This window comes from Typopeltis vanoorti, chromosome 5, assembly GCF_054136105.1.
Source record: "Typopeltis vanoorti isolate ZY-2024b chromosome 5, IOZ_Tvanoo_1.0, whole genome shotgun sequence".
Taxonomy (NCBI): Eukaryota; Metazoa; Arthropoda; class Arachnida; order Uropygi; family Thelyphonidae; genus Typopeltis; species Typopeltis vanoorti.
This window is the reverse complement of record NC_143553.1, coordinates 34,887,952-34,908,391: the sequence shown is the minus strand read 5'-3', so window position 1 is coordinate 34,908,391 and position 20,440 is coordinate 34,887,952. Positions and strand designations below refer to the sequence as shown.

At 35.6% G+C, this 20,440-nt stretch overlaps 1 protein-coding gene across 2 annotated transcripts in view; it reads right to left on the bottom strand.

The window, feature by feature from the left end:
• Positions 1–20,440, bottom strand: part of Mitofilin (inner membrane mitochondrial protein mitofilin) — a 263,003-nt gene that overhangs the window by 58,370 nt on the left and 184,193 nt on the right. For both annotated transcript variants that reach the window (XM_090392343.1, XM_090392344.1), the window contains exon 12: positions 3,110–3,241. In XM_090392343.1, the coding sequence (XP_090248469.1) occupies positions 3,110–3,241 (132 nt within the window). The remainder of the gene's footprint in view (positions 1–3,109; positions 3,242–20,440) is intronic.

The window sequence follows — 20,440 nt, the reverse complement described above, 5'->3', positions numbered from 1 at the left end:
TTTTCTTATTGCTCTGGTATCTATTCTGAAGTCTGGAAACTAGTCCAAAGCCCTTCTTATGGGAAATCTTTATCTTCAAAATACTGTCTAATTTCTCTTACCTCAATTCTTTCTAAAGTATAGCAAAGAACCATCAACACCCAACATCTAAGTTACCTTGAACTCTCTCATCTAATAAATGACCAACACTATGGAATCCATCACTGCCATTTCTGGGCAAACATCATGGAAAGGTTTGGGGAATCTCAAGTGGTTGTCCTTGATATCTCCAAGGCTTTTGACCTAGTTTGGCACAAAGGTCTATTAAGCACACTCCCATCATTCAGTTTGCCCCCTGAATTCTGTTATTGGGTAGCCAGCTTTCTGACTGGACACTTACTTCAAGTGATGGTGGATGGATCCTTATCGTCTACTATACAACTAATGCTGGGGTCTCACAAGGCTCTGTTTTTTTTTTTTGCCCACCCTCTTCTTTCTATATATAAACTATATACTCCAGCTGATTGCCAATCCAGTACACAGTTTTGCTGATGATAGCACACTGCACTCCTCCTTTTCATTTGACAAAATCTGCAAAACACAAATCACCACAACTTGCAGACTCTAACCTCTACTACCTTAAATTCTGGAAACACAGCTCTGTATTATTTTCCACAAAAAAGAGCCCTATTCTTCCAATCTTACCCTTGACAATACCCAAATCTATATTGAAGATGAGATTTACCTTCTTTGTGTAACTCAAATCTCTTTTGGCAACCATATTACAAATACTGCCTCCTCTGCATCCAAAAAATTAGGTTTTCTCTTTTGCTTGAGGCGTTATTTTTACTCCAATAGTAAAATTATAGTTCGCCCACCGATTAGAGATCCTTTGACACTTCTGCGCATGTCAGAAAAAGGAGAATCCATTCCGATAATAGGGTAATCAGTCCGTATTGTGGGATGAGTTGTTTATTATTACAGGTCGGAAAATTAGCTTCTCTTTTATGATTATTGTAGTTAATTATGTTGCTTGTATAACAGTTGGAAAATTTTACCTATAAAGCATGTGATTTCATGTGTTGGCAACCAATTCGTACGTCCTTCATTTCTTTCTCCCCTTCAGCATGAATCGACTATTCTTGGCAAGATGCCAAGCAGAGAACTACAAACGGTGGGCGAATCACGCAAAGCCATGAAATAATTAGGGGAGTCTTTAATGGGAATAAATGCAAATATAATATCGGTGATATTGCTATTCTGTGGATATGCACACCTAGCATACCCTCTCCTCTCCTCACCCCTGGTCTCCAGTAACTCTCTCAAATGCAACGCTACCTTATTCACATGTCCTAGTAAGTCATTTGTTTTTACTAGCATAGTAAACTTGACTTTTTTTTTTTTTTTGTAAACATGTGGTTCCCATCCATTAACATGTTCATTGCCAAACACGCGATATCGCGTGATGCGAGTTCTCACCAGCCGGCTGATCGCGCGTTATCACGTGGACGTCATTAACTAAATAAAAAATTTAAAAAAAGTTGGCCACCACATGAAATTCCAATTTTCAGCTTGGCAATGAACAATATTGCACGATCACGCGATGCGAGTTCTCACCAAACGGCCGATAACGCATTATCGCGTGGACGTCGCTAACTAAATAAAAAAATTAAAAAAATTTGGCCACCACACGAAATTCCAATTTTCAGCTTGGCAATGAAAGTGTTAAAGGTTATTATAAACCTAAAGTACATTTCGTACCGTGAGTAAGCTAAGAATTTTTTTTTGGCATTTTTATCAATTTTATGTATTTTTTTTTCATAATTTTTTAAAAAATTTATTTTTATATAGTCTAGAAATTCTGCTCTAAAGACTAAACATGGAACTAACTTTTTCAAGCCACTCCAGACCTCCAATAAGCAGGGAGGTGGTCTCACACTGGGAGATGAAATTCATTTCCACCTAAAGACAATTATAAACGTCCATATCCATGATGGGATTTGAATCTGTGACCTACTGGTTGGAGAGTGGGCATGATAACCACTCGCAAATGACTGCACTTCCTCTCCTCTTCTCTCCACAGCATCAGTCACTCTTCCTATCATTGTTCCTATCATACTTTTGACACCTACAACATTTTTGCATTACTGTGCACTGCTTTACACTATTCTGCTACAATAAAAAAAAAAAATTTTTTTTTTTTTTTTTTACTCATCTACTAGTGGTATCTTCCTTCTTAACCTATGACCACCAATCTCTTCTCTAAGCATTGTCCTGTCCCACTCTGCACATAACTCAATTTGTTCCTCAATTTTATCAATTCTTTTCTAATATTTTCACTCATATTTATATCTTTCATACTATCTTCTTTATCAATTTGACTTTGTACTTCTACCATTCCACTATCTTTTATATCTTCTTCTGTCCTACTACTTTTCTGCACCATTCATGACTTTTTTTTATGCTCTCATCGCTTATGCCATTCACATTACAAATGATTGCTTCTTTCATCAGATCACTTGCCCACTTTTTATAACTTTCTTGCCACTCACTCACTGCTTTTTTACATTAACTCTCTTTGCTATGACAAGTATTCATTCTTCTTATTACATTTTTGTTACTATCACCCTCAGTCACCAATCCATATCATTACCCCCCCCCCCTCCCAACAACTCTGCATTCAAGTTGCACATATTCTCCTTTCATCTGCCTTAAAAATCGACAACTTATCTACATAATCCACTGAATACATGTGGCACATCCCATATTTCACAAAACAACTAAAATCAAAATTTAATTTGTAAACAGACAAAGCAGCCACTATCTTGGTTTCAATACCCATTAGTATATATTGCTGTCAATTTAAAGATTTTGTAAGGAAACTGAAACAAACAAGCCCACAACTTCTACAATTTTCCCACACAAAAAAATTTCCAAAGTTAATTAACCAAAAAACTTATAATATTAATTAACCAAAAAACTTATTATAATATTCTTCAACTGATATATTTTTATTTCTTTTATTTCATATATTTCTCTTTCTCACATAACACACTGGCATATGCACACCTATTTTCTCTTTCTGATGGAAAAAGAAACAAATTTCAATAATCACTAAAATTAATCACACCTTTTTCTGAAATATAATTTCCATCTCCTTCTGTTGTTTTGCTAATTCTACAGCAATTTTTGAATCTAACATTCTTCTGTCATCTTCTTTTTGTTGATACAATGCCATTTGAATATGCTGCTGTTCTGTAGCCTAAATAAAGAGAAAATGAGAAAAGGCATATTTATGAATGTGTAATTGTGTAATGCTTTAAGTATACAAACCTATATATATATATATATCAAGGGCAGCTGTTCTGTTGTTCTTCGAACAATGCTAGAGAAGTGCTCCATGTTATATGAAGATTTAGGATATATGTAACAAAATGAATAAAAAGTCCATATATAAAAATATTAGTTAAGTGACGCTTTTAACTTTGATTTTATATTATCACGAAATCTGAGAGAAAAGACAAAATGATTGAATTAAAGAAAGACAAACAATAAAAATAAGTGCTGCAAAGGATATTCTCATATGGCCAAGTGAAACTACAGAAGTTTTAGCTGAATGTTATATTTTATTTCTTTTGTAAGGTATTTAATGTTATCTCTCAGTATTGAATTTAACTGTGAGAGCCAGAGCATTAGAAATTATTATTGTTGAGGTCATATTATGTAATTCTTAGAATGGCCACTTAATTATTTTTTGTATATATTAAGAAGTCAGATCTCTTTAATAGATAAAGAAAATACAATATGGTGATCACTGAAGTCAATTCATCATCATGGATACGAATCTGAAACATTCTAATGCACTAGAACTAAAATAAAATTATATATAATATATTATTATATTATACTCCATGACTGACTTTAATATATAGGTTGAATAAGGAATAACATAGTTGGAGTAATCAAGCTACATTTAAAACATAACACTATTTTATCAAATTAATTACTGTATGGAAATAAAGCATGGATAATGAAAGAAGGAAATAAAATAAATTAAAATAAAATAAAATAAATAAAATAAACAGCAGGTTATTACAAGTACAGATATACTTAACCAGACATTAATAATAGGGGAGGAATACAGAATAAAGGTTATATGAAAGCATACATGGGAAAATAATGAATTATAGACCAATAGATCAAATGGATTAAGAAACAGAGGCAGGTTAATATAATACTGGGTTGAGACCAAAACAGGCTGACTTGCTTAAATTCATGAAAGGAAGGGGACGATGATTATCACTGCATGGAATTACCTAAGTGTCTAAGAACTCGCCATGAGAGTTCCACTCAGTTTGTATGGCATTAATCATGCTTCTTCACCTTAAGTTTGTTTACAGATGATACACTCACCATTTCTTCCACCTTCTTCCGCCTTAAGTCTTAAATCTATTGGGACAATGTTTATTGTAATCCATCTTTCTATAAGTTTTGTGGCAATCCAATTAGTCTTCTAGTACTTGGTATCCATTTTTATATTTGTATAATTATTATTTCTTTTTTGCATTCTGTTGACTTTTGTCATTCCTTTCTTCTTTTTGCTATCCATTCATTTACTGGTTTCAAGGTACCCTTTTTTTGTATATTTCTTCATTTCTGATCTTATGAAATTTTGTTTTTACCACAATTTTCCTAAGTAGGAAAATCTTTACAGCAGTATGTTTGTTCTGAACTGTTTCAGCTCTCAATGAAACTGTTCTGAACTTTTTGAGTTCTGATCCAACAATCCTGTCATAAGTCAAAAAGGTCATGTCAGAAATCATATATAAACCATAAGAATATATAAACAGTTAACTTTGTTTATAGTGAAATAATACAATGTACAAATCATAACATTCAATTTTTGTAAATATAAATAAATAAAATAATTAGCTGGAAACACATGGAGCAAAAAAAATCTTCCAAACTGCTGGTTTATTAACTGGAAGATTTATCAGAGGAGGAAGGAGATATCAGGTCTTCATTGACAAATTCTTCTAATTCAGGAAATGCAACAAAGCATTCTGATTATGGTTTACCAGAGGCATAACCTGTGGAAAGTTTAGACTCATCTTTAGCAAGTGCAGTGTCAGCAGAAGTGTTCCTCTTTAAAAATTTGTACATTACATTCATCTCAGTATGCAGAGTTTGTCTTTCTTCTCTGCAATCAAGTGTCATCATTCTGACTACTTTGCTAAATCTCTCAATGTTAGGGTATATTTCCTCAAACCGAACTGCCTTAAAACAAATGCCTCTGCTAATATTTTTACTGTAAACTTTTCAGGTGACCTGGTTCCCCCCCCCAATATTGTTCTGCAAATTTCTGTGCTTCCAACCATAGCTTCCACCAGTGCTCCACATCTTCATTGTCTATGAAGACCAGCTATTTGGCTAGCAACACAATCATTATCATCAGAGACCTCCATGGAATCAGGAATCCCTTGTGTTTAATGAAACATTATGAACGTATGAATACATATTTTCAGCAATGTCTTGCACTCATCATTCATTTATTCATCACTTCACTCATTTATACACTTTGTACCAGGGCCTGAGCAAAACTATTTCTTAAATATAATATGTCCTGAATGCAGTAATAACACCTTAGTCCATCGGTTATAGGAGTGAAGTGGTATTCAGTGAACATGTTAATGGGATGGCCATCACAAGTACAAGTGGTTATAAGTCACATATGTCATAAGTCAAAGACTAATTGTACTTAGTTGTAATATTTAGTTTTTTATTTCTCCATATTGTTCTGTTTAAACATCCAAAAACTCATGCTCTTTTACTTCATTTTCTGTTATCCCTCTTGAGATAATCTGAAATTATCACATATTCGATTATATTTCTTTTTATTTCTAACTTACATCTAACTGGATGCCTACTAATCACGAGTGTTTTTTCAGTATTTTTCTATATATAGAAATTATACTTCATTTTCTGTTATCCTCTTGAGTTAATCTGAAATTATCACTTATTCGTTTATATTTCTTTTTATTTCTAACTTACATCTGACTGGATGCCTACTAATTACGAGTGTTTTTTCAGTATTTTTCTATTGATATTTCCATATATTTTTGGCAAATTTGTTGGAAATGAAATACACCTAAACCACTTTTTACGTGATAGATACGTTCCTAAAAATTATGTGTAAATAGAATTCGCATAAAAAGAACTACTGACTCCATAGAAAAAGTGACGATTGGTTCCAAACCTGAAATATAAACAAAATAATGAAAAAAATAAACATTAAATTCATTAGGATCATAAGATTTTTATTTACATTTCATGGAGAACACACATACATATAATGAATTTTAATAACTTTAAAAAAACATTCATTTCAGTTGTATGCTAAGGATTCTATAAAAAATTATGTAATTCGTTATCAGTTTCTGACAATAAATGTGAAAACTTTTGTTTTCATGAGACTGTAATATCACTAGAAATACTAGATATGGTATTATCGTCATCGACTTTCACCTCAACTTGTGGAATTCTTCTTGCTATGTCTTGAACAAAAGTACCACTGGTTGTTTCAGTAGTTTCAGGCATGAACCCAGTTATTGATCGCTGTGTTGATGCTTTAGATAAGTTGCGATATAATTCTCTGTATGAAGACATTAACAACTTAAGCTCACATGAAAACTTCCCAGCACGTTCTTCATTTGGATCATGTCGGGCAAAATAATTGCCTAAATAACTGGACAGTTTAAGACCACCTTTAATTATATCAGCAGTAAAAGTAGGATTATCTTGATCATTATCATTAACTTCTTCACTTTCAGGAGTCTCAAAAACAATCTCCACTATTTCATCTTCGCTAAGAGGTTTATCAATTAACAATTCTTCGATATCTGCCGACGTAAGATCGAATCCTTCTCCGCCAATTTCACATGCCAAACTTATTATATTGGGGAATTCTGCAGTATGATTGATGGGAACAGGAGCATTCTCTTCAACACATGTGGGCCAAATAGCTTTCCAGCATGCATTCATTTCTGGTCTCAATTCAGATAACGATAATCGAACCTGATCAATACAATCCATAATTGAAAATTTTTTCCACACATCCATAACTGACAGTGTTTCATCATCATTTAGCTTGTTCAAAACATACTGAAATGTTCGTCTGACATATGTTTTAAAAGTCGCAATTATACCCTGATCTAGAGGTTGTAGCAATGATGTGGTATTGGGTGGCAGAAAAAAAAAATTGCACATTTGGGTGTTCTATGGCAGGATGACTGGGTGCATTATCAAGAATCAAAAGCACTTTAAATTTGAGACCCTTGTCATTCAAATAGCGTCTAACTTCTGGCACAAAATATTTGTGGAACCACTCAGTGAAAATATCAATGGTCACCCAAGCTTTCTTGTTGGGCGACCATTTCCAATGAACTGGCAATTGTTGAAAATCTACGCCTTTCATTGCCCGTGGTCTTAATGATCAATTTATGAGCAGTGGTTTTAACATCCGATCTCCTAAAGCATTCAAACAAAATAGGAGTGTTATGCGATCCTTTGCTGCTTTGAACCCACCAACACTTTTTTGCATATTTGATACGTAAGTTCTGTTTGGCATTTTTTCCCAGAAAAGGCCAGTTTCATCCATATTCCAAACTTGTTTACGAGTGTAACCTCCATCTTCAATTATTTTAGCAAGTTTTTGTGGAAATGCTTTGGCAACTGTTTCATCAGCAGAAGCCGTTTCACCTTTAATTTTTATATTATGAAGAGCATGTCTTTTAATAAACTTAGCCAGCCAACCATTGCTTGCATGAAATTCATATTTTTTCCTCGATTGAGATGAAGTATCTGGCTGCAGTTTTTTAATCTGTTCAGAAAATATCAATGCTGATTGCTTGATGGAATTTCCATCAACTGGCATTCTTTTTTGTACATTATCTTCTATCCACATCACTAAAGCTTTTTCGGCCTTTTCTAGAACAACATCTCTTGTGTACGATGATAATTTCGCACTCAATTTTGTACCAGAACATACCACTTTTCTAATAGCCTCTTCATTTTTCTTTACAGATCTGACAGTTGATTCACGGACTCCAAAATGCTTACCCACAGCCATCACACCTTCCCCAGTTTGAAGACGATCTAAAATTTGAATTTTTATATCCAAGGAAACGGCTTTCCTCTTTTTTTGGTTATCGGCAACATCATGTGAGGGCTGGATTAAAATCTTCGGTTAATGAAATGAAAGTTTGAAAATTACATATAGCTTACCATTTATTATTTCTTGGCAAAATTATTAATTTTCTAATGCGATTTTTATTTTGATTTCACTTAAAAAATGCAAATGCAAAAAATGCGGTAACTGTGTTGTCTACTCAAACACCAAATTCAAACTGCTAAGAACTGCTTTTTTATGCGCAGTCGGTTACATAATTCGTGGAATTACCAATAAATGAAATTCGTAAGAATTTAGAATTTTCTTAACTGAAACGAGAATGCAATTCTGCAAAATTCTCAGAATTTTCTTAATCGAAACGAGAATGCAATTCTACAAAGTTCTCAGAATTTTCTTGAATTACGGATTTTTTCCAAACTTAGACTTTAGGTTGGTCGCGTAAAAGTGAATAAAAATCACATAAAAAAAATTTTTTTTTTTTGATATCCCAATTCGCGTAACTCTGAATTCGTGTAAAAAAAATTCGCATAAAAAGAGGTTTAGGTGTACTTCTCTTTGTAAATCATCTTCTGTCTATTATCATTGCTATGTAATGTATTAGGGATTAGATTTACTACATTATAAATTTTTATTCCATTTAACTTTTAATCTTTTGGTCCTAATTTTTTTTCTTCTATTATTTGTTTCACTGCAAATATTGCATCTGTGCAAGATCATCAAGATCTTAAACCTATTTTTCACCATTTAATATTATAGATTCATTTATAACTGTTTGGATAAGTCATCAATTTCCTTATATTTACCCTCAAGGAATGTACAGGCTACTATGATAGCACTACATGACTAAGTTTACATTATTACTTATCTCCTATCAACAATTTCCCTCCAAATTAGTCCATTACTTGTCGGCACCCCAACATTGTATGTAACATTTTAGTCTTCTAAGGCACTTCTGAATGAATTGATCCACCATGATCTCGGTCTTCCTCTGAGTCTTTTCCCTGCCACCCTTAAAAAAAAACAAAAAAAAAAAAAACCTCAAAGTCAGCAAAACATGGGTTTTGCTGACACTCTCATTCTGTTTAAGTGACCATACTACTTTAGATTACTTCTGCTGACACATTCTTGACTGCTAACAATAATGGTTACACTAATTTTGGGTGAACGGACTCAATTAGTGCAGCCATTTCATCTGCCTTGTTTCTTACAGTTCTAGCACTTGTATATAAACACAACAGCTCATTCCTGGATCTACAGTGCAAGATCTTCAAGATCTTAAACCTATTTTTCACCATTTAATATTATAGATTCATTTATAACTAAGTTTGGATAAGTCATCAATTTCCTTATATTTACCCTCAAGGAATGTACAGGCTACTGTGATAGCATTACATGACTAAGTTTACATTATTACTTATCTCCTATCAACAATTTCCCTCCAAATTAGTCTATTACTGATAACACTCATTCGATGTGATCTTTTCATGCTCGACTGGGGCCATTTCCCTTTCTGCTTATTCATTTTAGAACCCTTTTCAATTCCAAATGTTTCCTCTTGATCCCAGGTCGTCCCATTCCTTTCTTGTCTACACATGCTCTCAAGTTCCTTCCAAATATCTTAATATTTAATATGAGTTCTGTCTTTGATACCATATGCTCAGTCCAATCTTTCTCAAAACTCTCATATCTGTGGTATCTAATCTTTGATCAAGCATTTTATTTCTAATCCAACTCTCAGATTCATAACTTAAAACTGGTTTGAACACTGGCTTGTGTACTGCAAGTTTAGTGTTTTGGTTAATTTTTCTATTATTCCATATAAATTTATTCAACTGGCTTCCTATAATACAAACTTTGCTTATTCTGTTGTCTATTTCCATACTTAATTTGCCATCTTCACTAAAAACTGCACCTAAATAGATGAAATTTACTATTATTCAGGTTCTCCATTTAGAATGTAGCTGATGAGTTCTAAGTTCCTGCCTATTTTCATCGTTTCGGTCTTTTATTGCCGATTTTCACGACAAGTTTGTTATAGCTGTTATTTGATTTAATCGGAAAATCCTGGACTTGCACCGGACGTGTTTAGGAATAAATTGTTTGCAGAAACCAATATTTCTGATTCTAATATCAGGTTTAATGTCACTTTCTTTCCTCCTTTCATAACATAAAGTGTCCTGTTCCTGCAAGATGGCCTTCTATGAAATGATGGGAAGATCAGCCAAGATATGCATGTAATAACACAAAAAATACATCTGCAGTTACGACTATGGTCAATAGGGCCTTGCAGACCATGCTTTAGATAAGGTGATCGATAGAATCAATCAGAAAAAGACCACCATGATGTATCACATTAAATTTAAAAGAGAAGGACTATACTTGGAATCTGTAGCTGCCTTCAAAAATCAAACTAATTTAAATAAATATAATTGCATTAAACATCCCAAAATATGGAAAACACTAATACTTCAAGATCACAGTTTACGTACCAAGTTGACAACAGGTGCACACAGAGGGGCATCCTAACTTGTTAGGACTGTAGTCTTTCGTCCACATTTTGATTAGTTTTGTGCTGCTTTTGTAAGCGTTACAAGTCTCATATTGCACTCCCTGACGATGCCTGTCTCAGACAAAATATTGGAAGAATTAACTAATATTTTGAATCCTTTTCAGTGCTGTTCCATTCCATTAAGCCAATAACATTGGGATAAGTAAAATAGTTTTTTATAGCACAAGATTTGCTATAGTAAATTTAGGGGAAAAAAGACTTATCATCCACTTCATTCTCATGAAACAAAGGAAATGCCAGGATACAGAACAAAAGAAATTATGGGAAACAGAAGAAATTAAATTGTGTATTGATAACAGAACAATGTTTTTGTATGGCAGGAACTAAACAAGAACAAAGAAATCATACACTAAACAGAACATAACATAAAGGATTTGCAGGAATTGAACTTAAAGTACACAAAATGAAATGCAAAGTACAAATATAAACAACAATGGGAGACATACACTGCTTGCAAATAGTCATAGTGCCACCCTTAATAAGATGTAGGACTTCCTTTCACTGTGATGACTGCAGCAATCCTATGAGGCAAACTTTCCACAAGCATATGATAGAGATATGGGAACTTCAGATTTTTCCTGTAGGCATGTAACAAGGTCCAGGACTGTTGTGAGGCAGATGTGCTTTGACCTTACCAGATGCTCCAGTTCATTCCATAGATGTTCAATAGGGTTGAGGTTAGGGTTCAGTGGAAGTCAGTCAAGTATGGATATGTTCATGTCCACAGACCATGCAGTTACAGCAGCAGCAGCCCTGCACAGTGCAATGTCTCTGTAGAGACAATGATCAGTTCCATAGAAATGTCATAAAGTAGGAAGTATTGCATTATTCAGAATGTTCAGATACCTCTCGAAGTTCATCATTTGTGGCAACACATCAGAGGCGAAACCAAAAAAAACAGGACCATACCATGACACTGCCACCTACAAATTTCATAGTTGGTGTTAGGCACTCTAGTAAGAGATGTTCGCTACACATCCAACACACCTACACCTGTCCATCTGCTCGGTAGAGGGTGTAGCATGATTTGTTGCTCCTTAGCACAGCTTTCCAAGCTTCTATATTCCACTGTACATGCTCTTTGCATGACTGAAGACAATGCTGCATGTTAGTTTGGGTAATGTGTTACTTGCATATTGCAGTCTTACCATGGAAACCCATGTAGTGAGCCTTGGTTCTGAATGTTTTTGTACAGTTTTATGTTCTAGTCAATGCCCAGAACTCTGCATTCAAACATACTGGCCGACAAGTGGGTGTTTTTACATATTATCTTTCATAGCACCCTACAGTCATGTTCGATAAGTGTTGTGGGTCATCCACTGTGGATAGTACTTGCAGTTGACTCCCTGTGTTTTCATCTCAGCATGTATCACTGATTGTTGACCTGGGATGGCCCGATTTGTCAACAATTTGCCAAACAGATAAGCCTGCAACATGGCATCCTATCACAATGTCTCTTTCAAACTCTGTCAGTTCCCTTGTCACAGCCATTCCACAAGGATACAGTTGAACTGGCTTGGGAGCATCATATTCCTCCAATTTATACTGGCTACAAACACGTGACTTGTTATATGGCATAATGCACCCTATCCATGGGAGTATGCAATTAATTATTCATTCTTTCCAAGCAGGGTATATGAAAGAGGAGACTAGAATAGTAGGAAATTATAAAAATGAAATCCCAGAAATTAACATTTAAATTTTGAAATGTTATGTTAGCTTAATCCATACATGCCTGGTACATTTTAAACATTTGTCAATACACATACATTACTCAAGTTACAAGTTTTTTTTCAGTAGAAATATATATATATATATATATATATATAAATTTTGACCTATAATTAAATAAATATCATCATGATCATTATTCTTAAATTCTTGATATCTACCTTCAGGGGATGTACAGGATGTTATGATGACAGTGCTATACAAACCGGCCAATGAATTAGAAGGTTTATTTAATACCATGATGGACATCTTTTAGCCCAAATTATAGCACATATGTAGTTTCCACAGTTTCCACAAGGTGATGGATTGCATCTACATCCAACATACTAGGTTTCAACCAGATTGCTCTTTACTGGCTCAGATTTGATGGAAGAGGACTCTGCTCCCAGATCTGTTTTTCTAATGTGTTCCATACATTCTAAATGGGATTCAGATCTGGACTTTGTGGCAGCCAGGGAAGATGGTGTAAGTCGATGTCATGCTCGCTGAGTCACTGCTGAACAATTCTCGTGTGATGGACAATAGCACTGTCATAAATGAAACAACCACCTGCTGGATAATACTGTCAACACTGCAGGATGGACTTCAGCAATGGTGTTCAGATATTCCTTGGAAGACACCCGATCTTCCAGCAATATGAGGGACCAGTTCCTACCAACAGAACATGCCCAAAACCATGACGCTACCTCCAGAATGGTGATAACAAGGCAAGCTCGATTCATTGCTTCATGGAGTTCCTGCTAAACTCTCCGCCTACCATTGGTACAAGAACAAGGTGTACTGTTACAGTCTGACCACAACCCTGTAATTCTCAGATTTAGTTTTGTTTCCCTTTTTAGAGTGAGAGTATTATGAGAGCTCTACTCCAATCATTTAAAATTCATCACTGTAATCAGGCATTCTGAATTATGCAGTGTAGCCATTGTAAAACTTTTGTACCTCCATATTTGAGTATTTCTGGTCGAATTTAATCTACTCCAGCTGCCTTTTTCTACTTCAGGTTTTTGATGACTTTTTCTACTTCGAGTATGGATATGTATTTCTGACTGCATCCCTGTTGGGATGCAGTCAGTTTTCTACCATATAGTGCTGACAATGTTTGTTTCATTTAGCAATCTTTCAAAGTACTTACTCCAGACATTTACGATATGATTAAATTCAGTTTTCATGTCACCTTTATCATCTTTGATTCCTTTTACAATACTTTTTCCTCCATTTCTAAGCTTTTTCAATAGCCTCCAGAACAATTTGCCACCTTTTCCCTTATTGTTATTTCCTGAATATAACATTTTATAGACATATTATGAAATATTATTCATTGCATTAATGGGTTGGTTCTGTGTTTTCATATAGTTAAAAAAGGCTTAGTTCAGAAAGACATTTAAAAAAAAATTTCTACTTTGTCCAGTCTGCAGCTACTTGCCAGTTGGAAGAAACTACACGCCATGGGCGAGCATATTTGTTGAGCCTGTATAGAAATATCTAGTGATATTTCTCTTTTATGATGATACCCTGGTGCATTACATTATCTACAAACATAAAAAGTAAAATGAAGGCAATCATTGCAATCAGTAGTATTTCCTCCCTATCTCTAAGAATATAGAGTACAAAGTACCCTGTTCCTGTAAGCTTGCGTACTTTGGACAGACAGGCAGATCAGCATCCATCCGCCTGGAGGAACACAAGTTGTACATCATTAAACACAACTATGGCCATTCAGGCTTGGCTGACCATGTTTTGGACACCACCCACAGAGTATCATGGAAGAAAACCACCATGCTCCACCACAGCAACTTCAAGAAAGAGAGACTTTTCTTAGAAGCAGCAGCAGCTCTCAGAAACCAACCAAATCTTAACAAATACGGTTGCATTAAGCTTCCGAAGATTTGGGAAACACTCATCACCAGAGGTCCCACCTTACATTCCAGGCCACCTACTACCGCCCTTAGAGGGCGCTCCACCTAGATAGGACTTTAGTGTCACCCACGTGGTTGGGCTTAGTAGTGTAAGTTTTTGTGTGCATGTTACATTAATTGTTTTTGTAATCCCCGTAGATGTCCCAGTGACTAGGACGAAATATAGGAAGCATTAAATTCTAATTTAATTCTTTTTGAGTGTTGTAAAAAATCCATTAAACCTCCAACATAATGTCCTCACAGCACTTAAGCCTCTACACAAGAACTACATAAGAATATAGAGGTGCACAGATATATGATAAACTATCTTCTTCTTTTTAAGTAGCTACTCCAATTTGGAGGTTAGCAATCATGGTACAGCAGAGCATCCGATCCTATGCTATTCTTTCGATCTCATAATAGCTCATTACCCATCCACTTCTTTACATCAACCTAAGAAGTTTTTTGGTCTACCAGGAGATCTTCCCTCTAATTTTCCCTGCTGATCCTCCTAATATGTGTCCTGACATCTTGCACTTTCTTTTTATAAGGTCTTCCATGAATGCTCTTTTGGTTCCCATTAACTTCAATACTTCTTCATTAGCTTTTTTTTTTCTCCCCCAAGAAATCTTCAGTGCTCTCCATAGCAGCACCACATCTCAAAGGCCTGCAATTTTCTGATTATGGATTTTGTATATGCCCACATCTCACATCCACAATTTAATGTGGACCATATATAGGGTTTTATTATTCTTATTTTAGTCTGTTTATTTATTACAGAAGTCATCAGTAATTTATTATTCCAAAATGCTTCTTTTGCTTTAGCTATTCTTGATTTTATGATAAACCATCATCAGCTATATTTTCTACAATTATAGTCTTAATTAATTTGTTGCACTTTCAATTACTGGATCAGAGACAGATGTTGAAAGTTTTTTTCACTTGTTTATACTATAAATTAAAGATGCCAAGAAATTAACTTGGATAATGGATGAAACCGAGAATATAATTTCTTGACATCTTTAATTTATAGTATAACCAAGTGAAATAAACTTTCAGCATCTATCTCTAATCCAGAATATTTTAGTAATAAGGTGTTGACACCTTTTGACTACTTGTATATGATATATGACTTCTGCATTACTTCAACCTTGGTATCACTTCTGGGTCTGGGGTAGTGACCCTTCCCATAATGAATAGCATTATACATGTCCATAAGGATATGTGCACTGCATTATGGGATACTAAGACCATTAGCATCCCATAATGAGTCATTAGCCTGAAGTCATTAGCTTCTATATATAAGTAGCCCAGTCGTGAAGTTGCTCCACACAAACTTTTTTTTTTTTGCTTACACTTGGATAAAGGATGAAACCAGGAATATAATTTCTTGGCATCTTTACTTTATAGTATAACCAAGTGAAAAAACTTTCAATATACAGTATTTCTTTAATTCAAATATTAGCTAAGTTATGAAATTTATGGAGTAGCAGATGTTTTCAAGATTCTTTATCCATAAGGTAAAAACTATTTTGATTTTGATGGTACAATCTGCTATTTAGTTCATTATGAAGATTTCAGGTAAGTGATATTAATTTGAATTAACATAACATTTTGAAATTTAAACATTAAATCTGAACTTCTACTGTTTTACATTTTTTTTTCTTTATGTTTGGTCCTATCATTTCCCTTTCCTTTCTTCTTTAGAAACAACTGTTTCAAGAGAAACTGTCAGGTCAGGGGGATCAAATATCTCCATTTCTTTCTATCCTCCCAAATTCTTTTTTTCATGAACACTGTACAAATTCAGGTTTCTTTTTTCTAGAATATGATCTCTCTCTCTCTCTCTCTCAACATCTTTATTGTGGTCTTCCTCTTGGTCTCTTTCTTTAAAATTTAATTTCATACATTCTTCTTGGTGTTCTTTCTAAATTCATTCTCATTAGATGTCCAAACCACTTCAAGTGAGAATTCATAAGCATTTCTCCAACACTTTTTAGTCGTAAACTAGTTCTAATGTTCACAGTGTCCTTAAAATTAATTTCCAATGCTTATATTCTACTTTTTTGGGGCAGAGCTGATTGCAACCAGGCAGGACCCCAAGTGGCAGATAGGGGAGAGGCCACCAGATATAATAGCTAGCTGTGAATATTCAATAAGCAGCCCTGAACCAACAGCAGCAATATTAACAGAGATGGTGAGCTAGTGGGTGGCACTGCTAACTCTACAAAATATCACAAAACCCAATGACGATGCTGTGACAAGGTGAGAGTAAGCCACCCAAAGCTTACAGCCATAACAGTATCTACACTCCAGAGGAGCAGCTAAATGGCATCTGTACCTCATGTTAGAGGTGGCCAAAAATGAAACATCAACTTATATGGCCAACGTGATGTTATAAGGCTAAAAAACTCTCCATAATGACCACACATACCAAAACAGATCAATGCCGGCTTGGATGTCACCCAACTAACAAGGCCTGCACTTGTGGTTTAAAAAGAGCCACAAGTGAAAAATTGACTGGTCTCCAAAAACACATCCAAAATATCAGAAAATAAAAAAAAAAAATAATTTTTTTTAATAATTGTAGAACATAACATTGTTCTTATGTTCTACAACATGAGAACAATGAGAGAAGAAGCAAACCTTCTATGGTTGGAAGAAGAAATAAAGGAAATTAAATGGACATCATTGGATTCGGTGAAATAAGAACGAAGGGGGAAAACATGCACATAAGAAAATTGACATATGCTCTACACCTATGGAAACACAGAAAAACAACAGAAACACAGTTGGCTTTTTAATTCACAAACAAAGAATATAACAGATAATAAGTATTACAAGGAATATTATCCGACTTATTCTGAAAATAAACTCAAGATATAAAGTTAAAATCATTCATATATATGCACCAATAACAAGCCATGAAGATAATGAAACAGAAGAATTTTATAATTCTTCCTAAGAAACAGAAAGTATTTCTTAGGAAGGACTAAGAAACACTTTCTGTTTCTTAGTCCTTCCTAAGAACTAAGAAACAGAAAGTTTGCCAGGAGGAACGATAGAAAGTGTGGCTATGGCAATTAAGAGAGGTGAAAGGGTGGATGATTGTGATGATAGTAACAAATGATTTGAGTGGTGATGTAAGTTGGGCAGTGAGAGATATGAGATTTTTGCTTGAGGCTATACAGAAGAAGACAGAGAGAGGAAAGATAGTGTGTGTGTGTGTGGCCTAGGTATGATAACGTCATTCAATATTCAGAAGAGCAGTAATATTGAACATAATAGCTAGAATGTGTGACAAGAGAGGACTGGAATATGTGAATGCTTGGAGTGTGTTTGAGGACAGAGAGGAATTGTATGCAAGAGACCGTTTGCATTTGAATGAGGAAGGATGTAGGCATCTGGAGAGATTGCTGTTCTGAACGAGTCAGTGTGTCCCAGGGAGGATGGTAGCAGGGGTGGCCTCTTATGGAAATGGCTACTTTGGAGAAGGGGGGATGACATCAGGTAACACTGAGCCCAGTGGAGTCTAAAGGGGATAATGCTGGGTATAGAAATAATGGCATTTATATGCTTTATACTAATGCCAGGAGTATCCAGAATAAGGGAGAGGAATTGGTGGCACAGATAGCATCAGCCTGGCCAAAAATTATTGGGATCACTGAGACGTGGTTGACAGAGAAGATATAATAACAGGAATAGAAGTCGCTGGGTACAGCATTTTTCGGCAGGATAGGAATGGAAAGCGTGGTGGTGGAGTACTGCTTATGATAAGTGACGACCTATGTCCTCTAAGAGTGGAGGCTTTGAAAAGCAGTGACACTAATGATTTTGAAAGCATATGGTGTGAGGTAGAGGTGGGCAAGACAGGATATTTAGTGGGGTGTTGCTACAGACCCAGGAGCACAAAGGGGGACTAGGAGATGTTTAGACAGTTGAGTTTAGCAAGTGCAAGAAGAATGATTGTTATGGGAGATTTTAACTACAGTAGTATAAATTGGGGAAAGGAAGATGCATGTAGCAATAAGGGAATGGAATTTCTAGAATTCTTGAGGGACAAATGTCTTAGGCAACATGTAATAGAGGGAACAAGAGGTTCAAGAGTTTTGGATTTGGTTATAGCATCAGAAGAGTTGATAATAACTGAGATGACATCTCTCTCACCAGTTGGAGAGAGTGACCATATGGTTTTGACTTGGAAAATGAATAGACATGCAGGAGTATCAAAGAGACAGGAACATACGTGGAATTATAAGGCAGGTGATTATAATAGTCTAAGACGTCAAATTGGGGAAGTTTCATGGAGGGAGGAATTGGAAGGCCGGGATATCATTAGTGCATGGGAAATTGTGAAAGAATATTTCTTAGCAGCAATAGTAAGTTGTATACCACGAGTGAACAAGAGGACGCAATTTGGAGTAAAGTGGATGACAAACAATATTAAACAGGAATTGCATGCGAAAAAGAAGCTATGGAAGAGATATAAGGAGACAGGTGAAGAGAAGATGCATGAAGAATATAAGACCATATAAGGATATAAGGAATATAAGGCCAGAAGAGTGACTAGTATGGTAAGGAAGGCGAAACTGGAATATGAGAGGAGATTGGCCCTAAGATCTAAAGAAAATCCTAGGGAATTATTAGCTATGTGGCCAGTAGGAGGACAAATGACTGTGAAAGAATGATATTGTGGGATAAATATCGGAATAGAGTGACTGATGCAGAGGACATAGCGGAATTGTTCAATGAACACTTTTTTGGAGTATTTCATCCTGAAGGAGTCAGTTTGAATACTAGAGGGATAGGGCAGGTTCGAGGTTTAGAGGTACAGGAGGAGAGTGTGTTTCAAATACTGAGTACTCTGGATGTCAGTAAAACTGTGGGACTGGATGGTATTTCACCATGAGTTTTGAGAGAATGTGCTAGGGAACTGACAGCACCTTTGACCTGGCTTTTCAATGAAAGTCTGGCTGTAGGAAAAGTGCCCATGGAATGGAATGGAAGGAAGGTAAGATAGTGCCATTGCATAAGGGTGGTAACAAACTGGAAGTGTCTAATTATAGTCAGGTTTGTGTGTGTCATCAGTAGTTGTTAAGATCTTGGAGAAAGTAGTGAGGAACCATATACAACATTGGGCAGAGGAGGGTAATGTTATCTGTGAGAGTCAACATGGATTTGTGAAGAGGCACTCGTGTTTCAGCAATATGCTAGCCTTTTATAATAATGTTACAACAGCATTAGATGAAGAGAAAGGCAAATACTGCCATTTTCTTAGACTTAGCGAAGGCATTTGACAGGGTGCCACATGATAAGCTGATATTTAAGTTGCAGCACAGGGGTCTGGATGTCAGATTGGTCAATTGGATTCAGGATTGGCTGTCCGATAGGTATCAGAGAGTTGTGTATGGTTGAGCATTTTCCAGGAGGCAGAGGGTTACAAGTGGGGTCCCACAGGGCTCAGTACTAGGACCTATATTGTTTAACCTTTATATCAATGACATAGCCAGTGGATTGCAGGGGGATATTCAGTTGTTTGCGGATGATGCGAAGCTGGGAAGGATTATTAGTGATAGTGCAGACGTGGTAGCCCTGCAAGAGGATTTGAATAAGCTAGATAGATGGGGAAATGAATGGGGGTTTCGGTTTAATGCAGCAAAATGTAAGGGCTTGAGGTTTGGGAAACATCGATGGGACACTGCATAATGTATGGGAGGAGTTATACTGGAGGAAGTAGGAGAGACGAGATCTGGGGTTGATGATTGATAGAAACCTGAAATTTAGGGGACATATTGCAAAGGTGGTGAACATAACACAGAGGATTGCTGCAATAATGAGAAGGACACTGACCTGCAGAGATAAAAGGGTTATCATTCCATTGTAAAAGACTATGATCAGACCACACTTAGACTATTGTTCTCAGATTTGGTCCCCAGGATTTGAAGGGGATAAAATAACTGTGGAAAGGGTACAAAGGTGGATAACAAAGACGGTTTCAGGACTGTACAATATTAGTTATGAGGATCGGCTGAGGGAATGTGGACTGCAGAGTTTGGTGGATAGAAGAAGGAGAGGTGA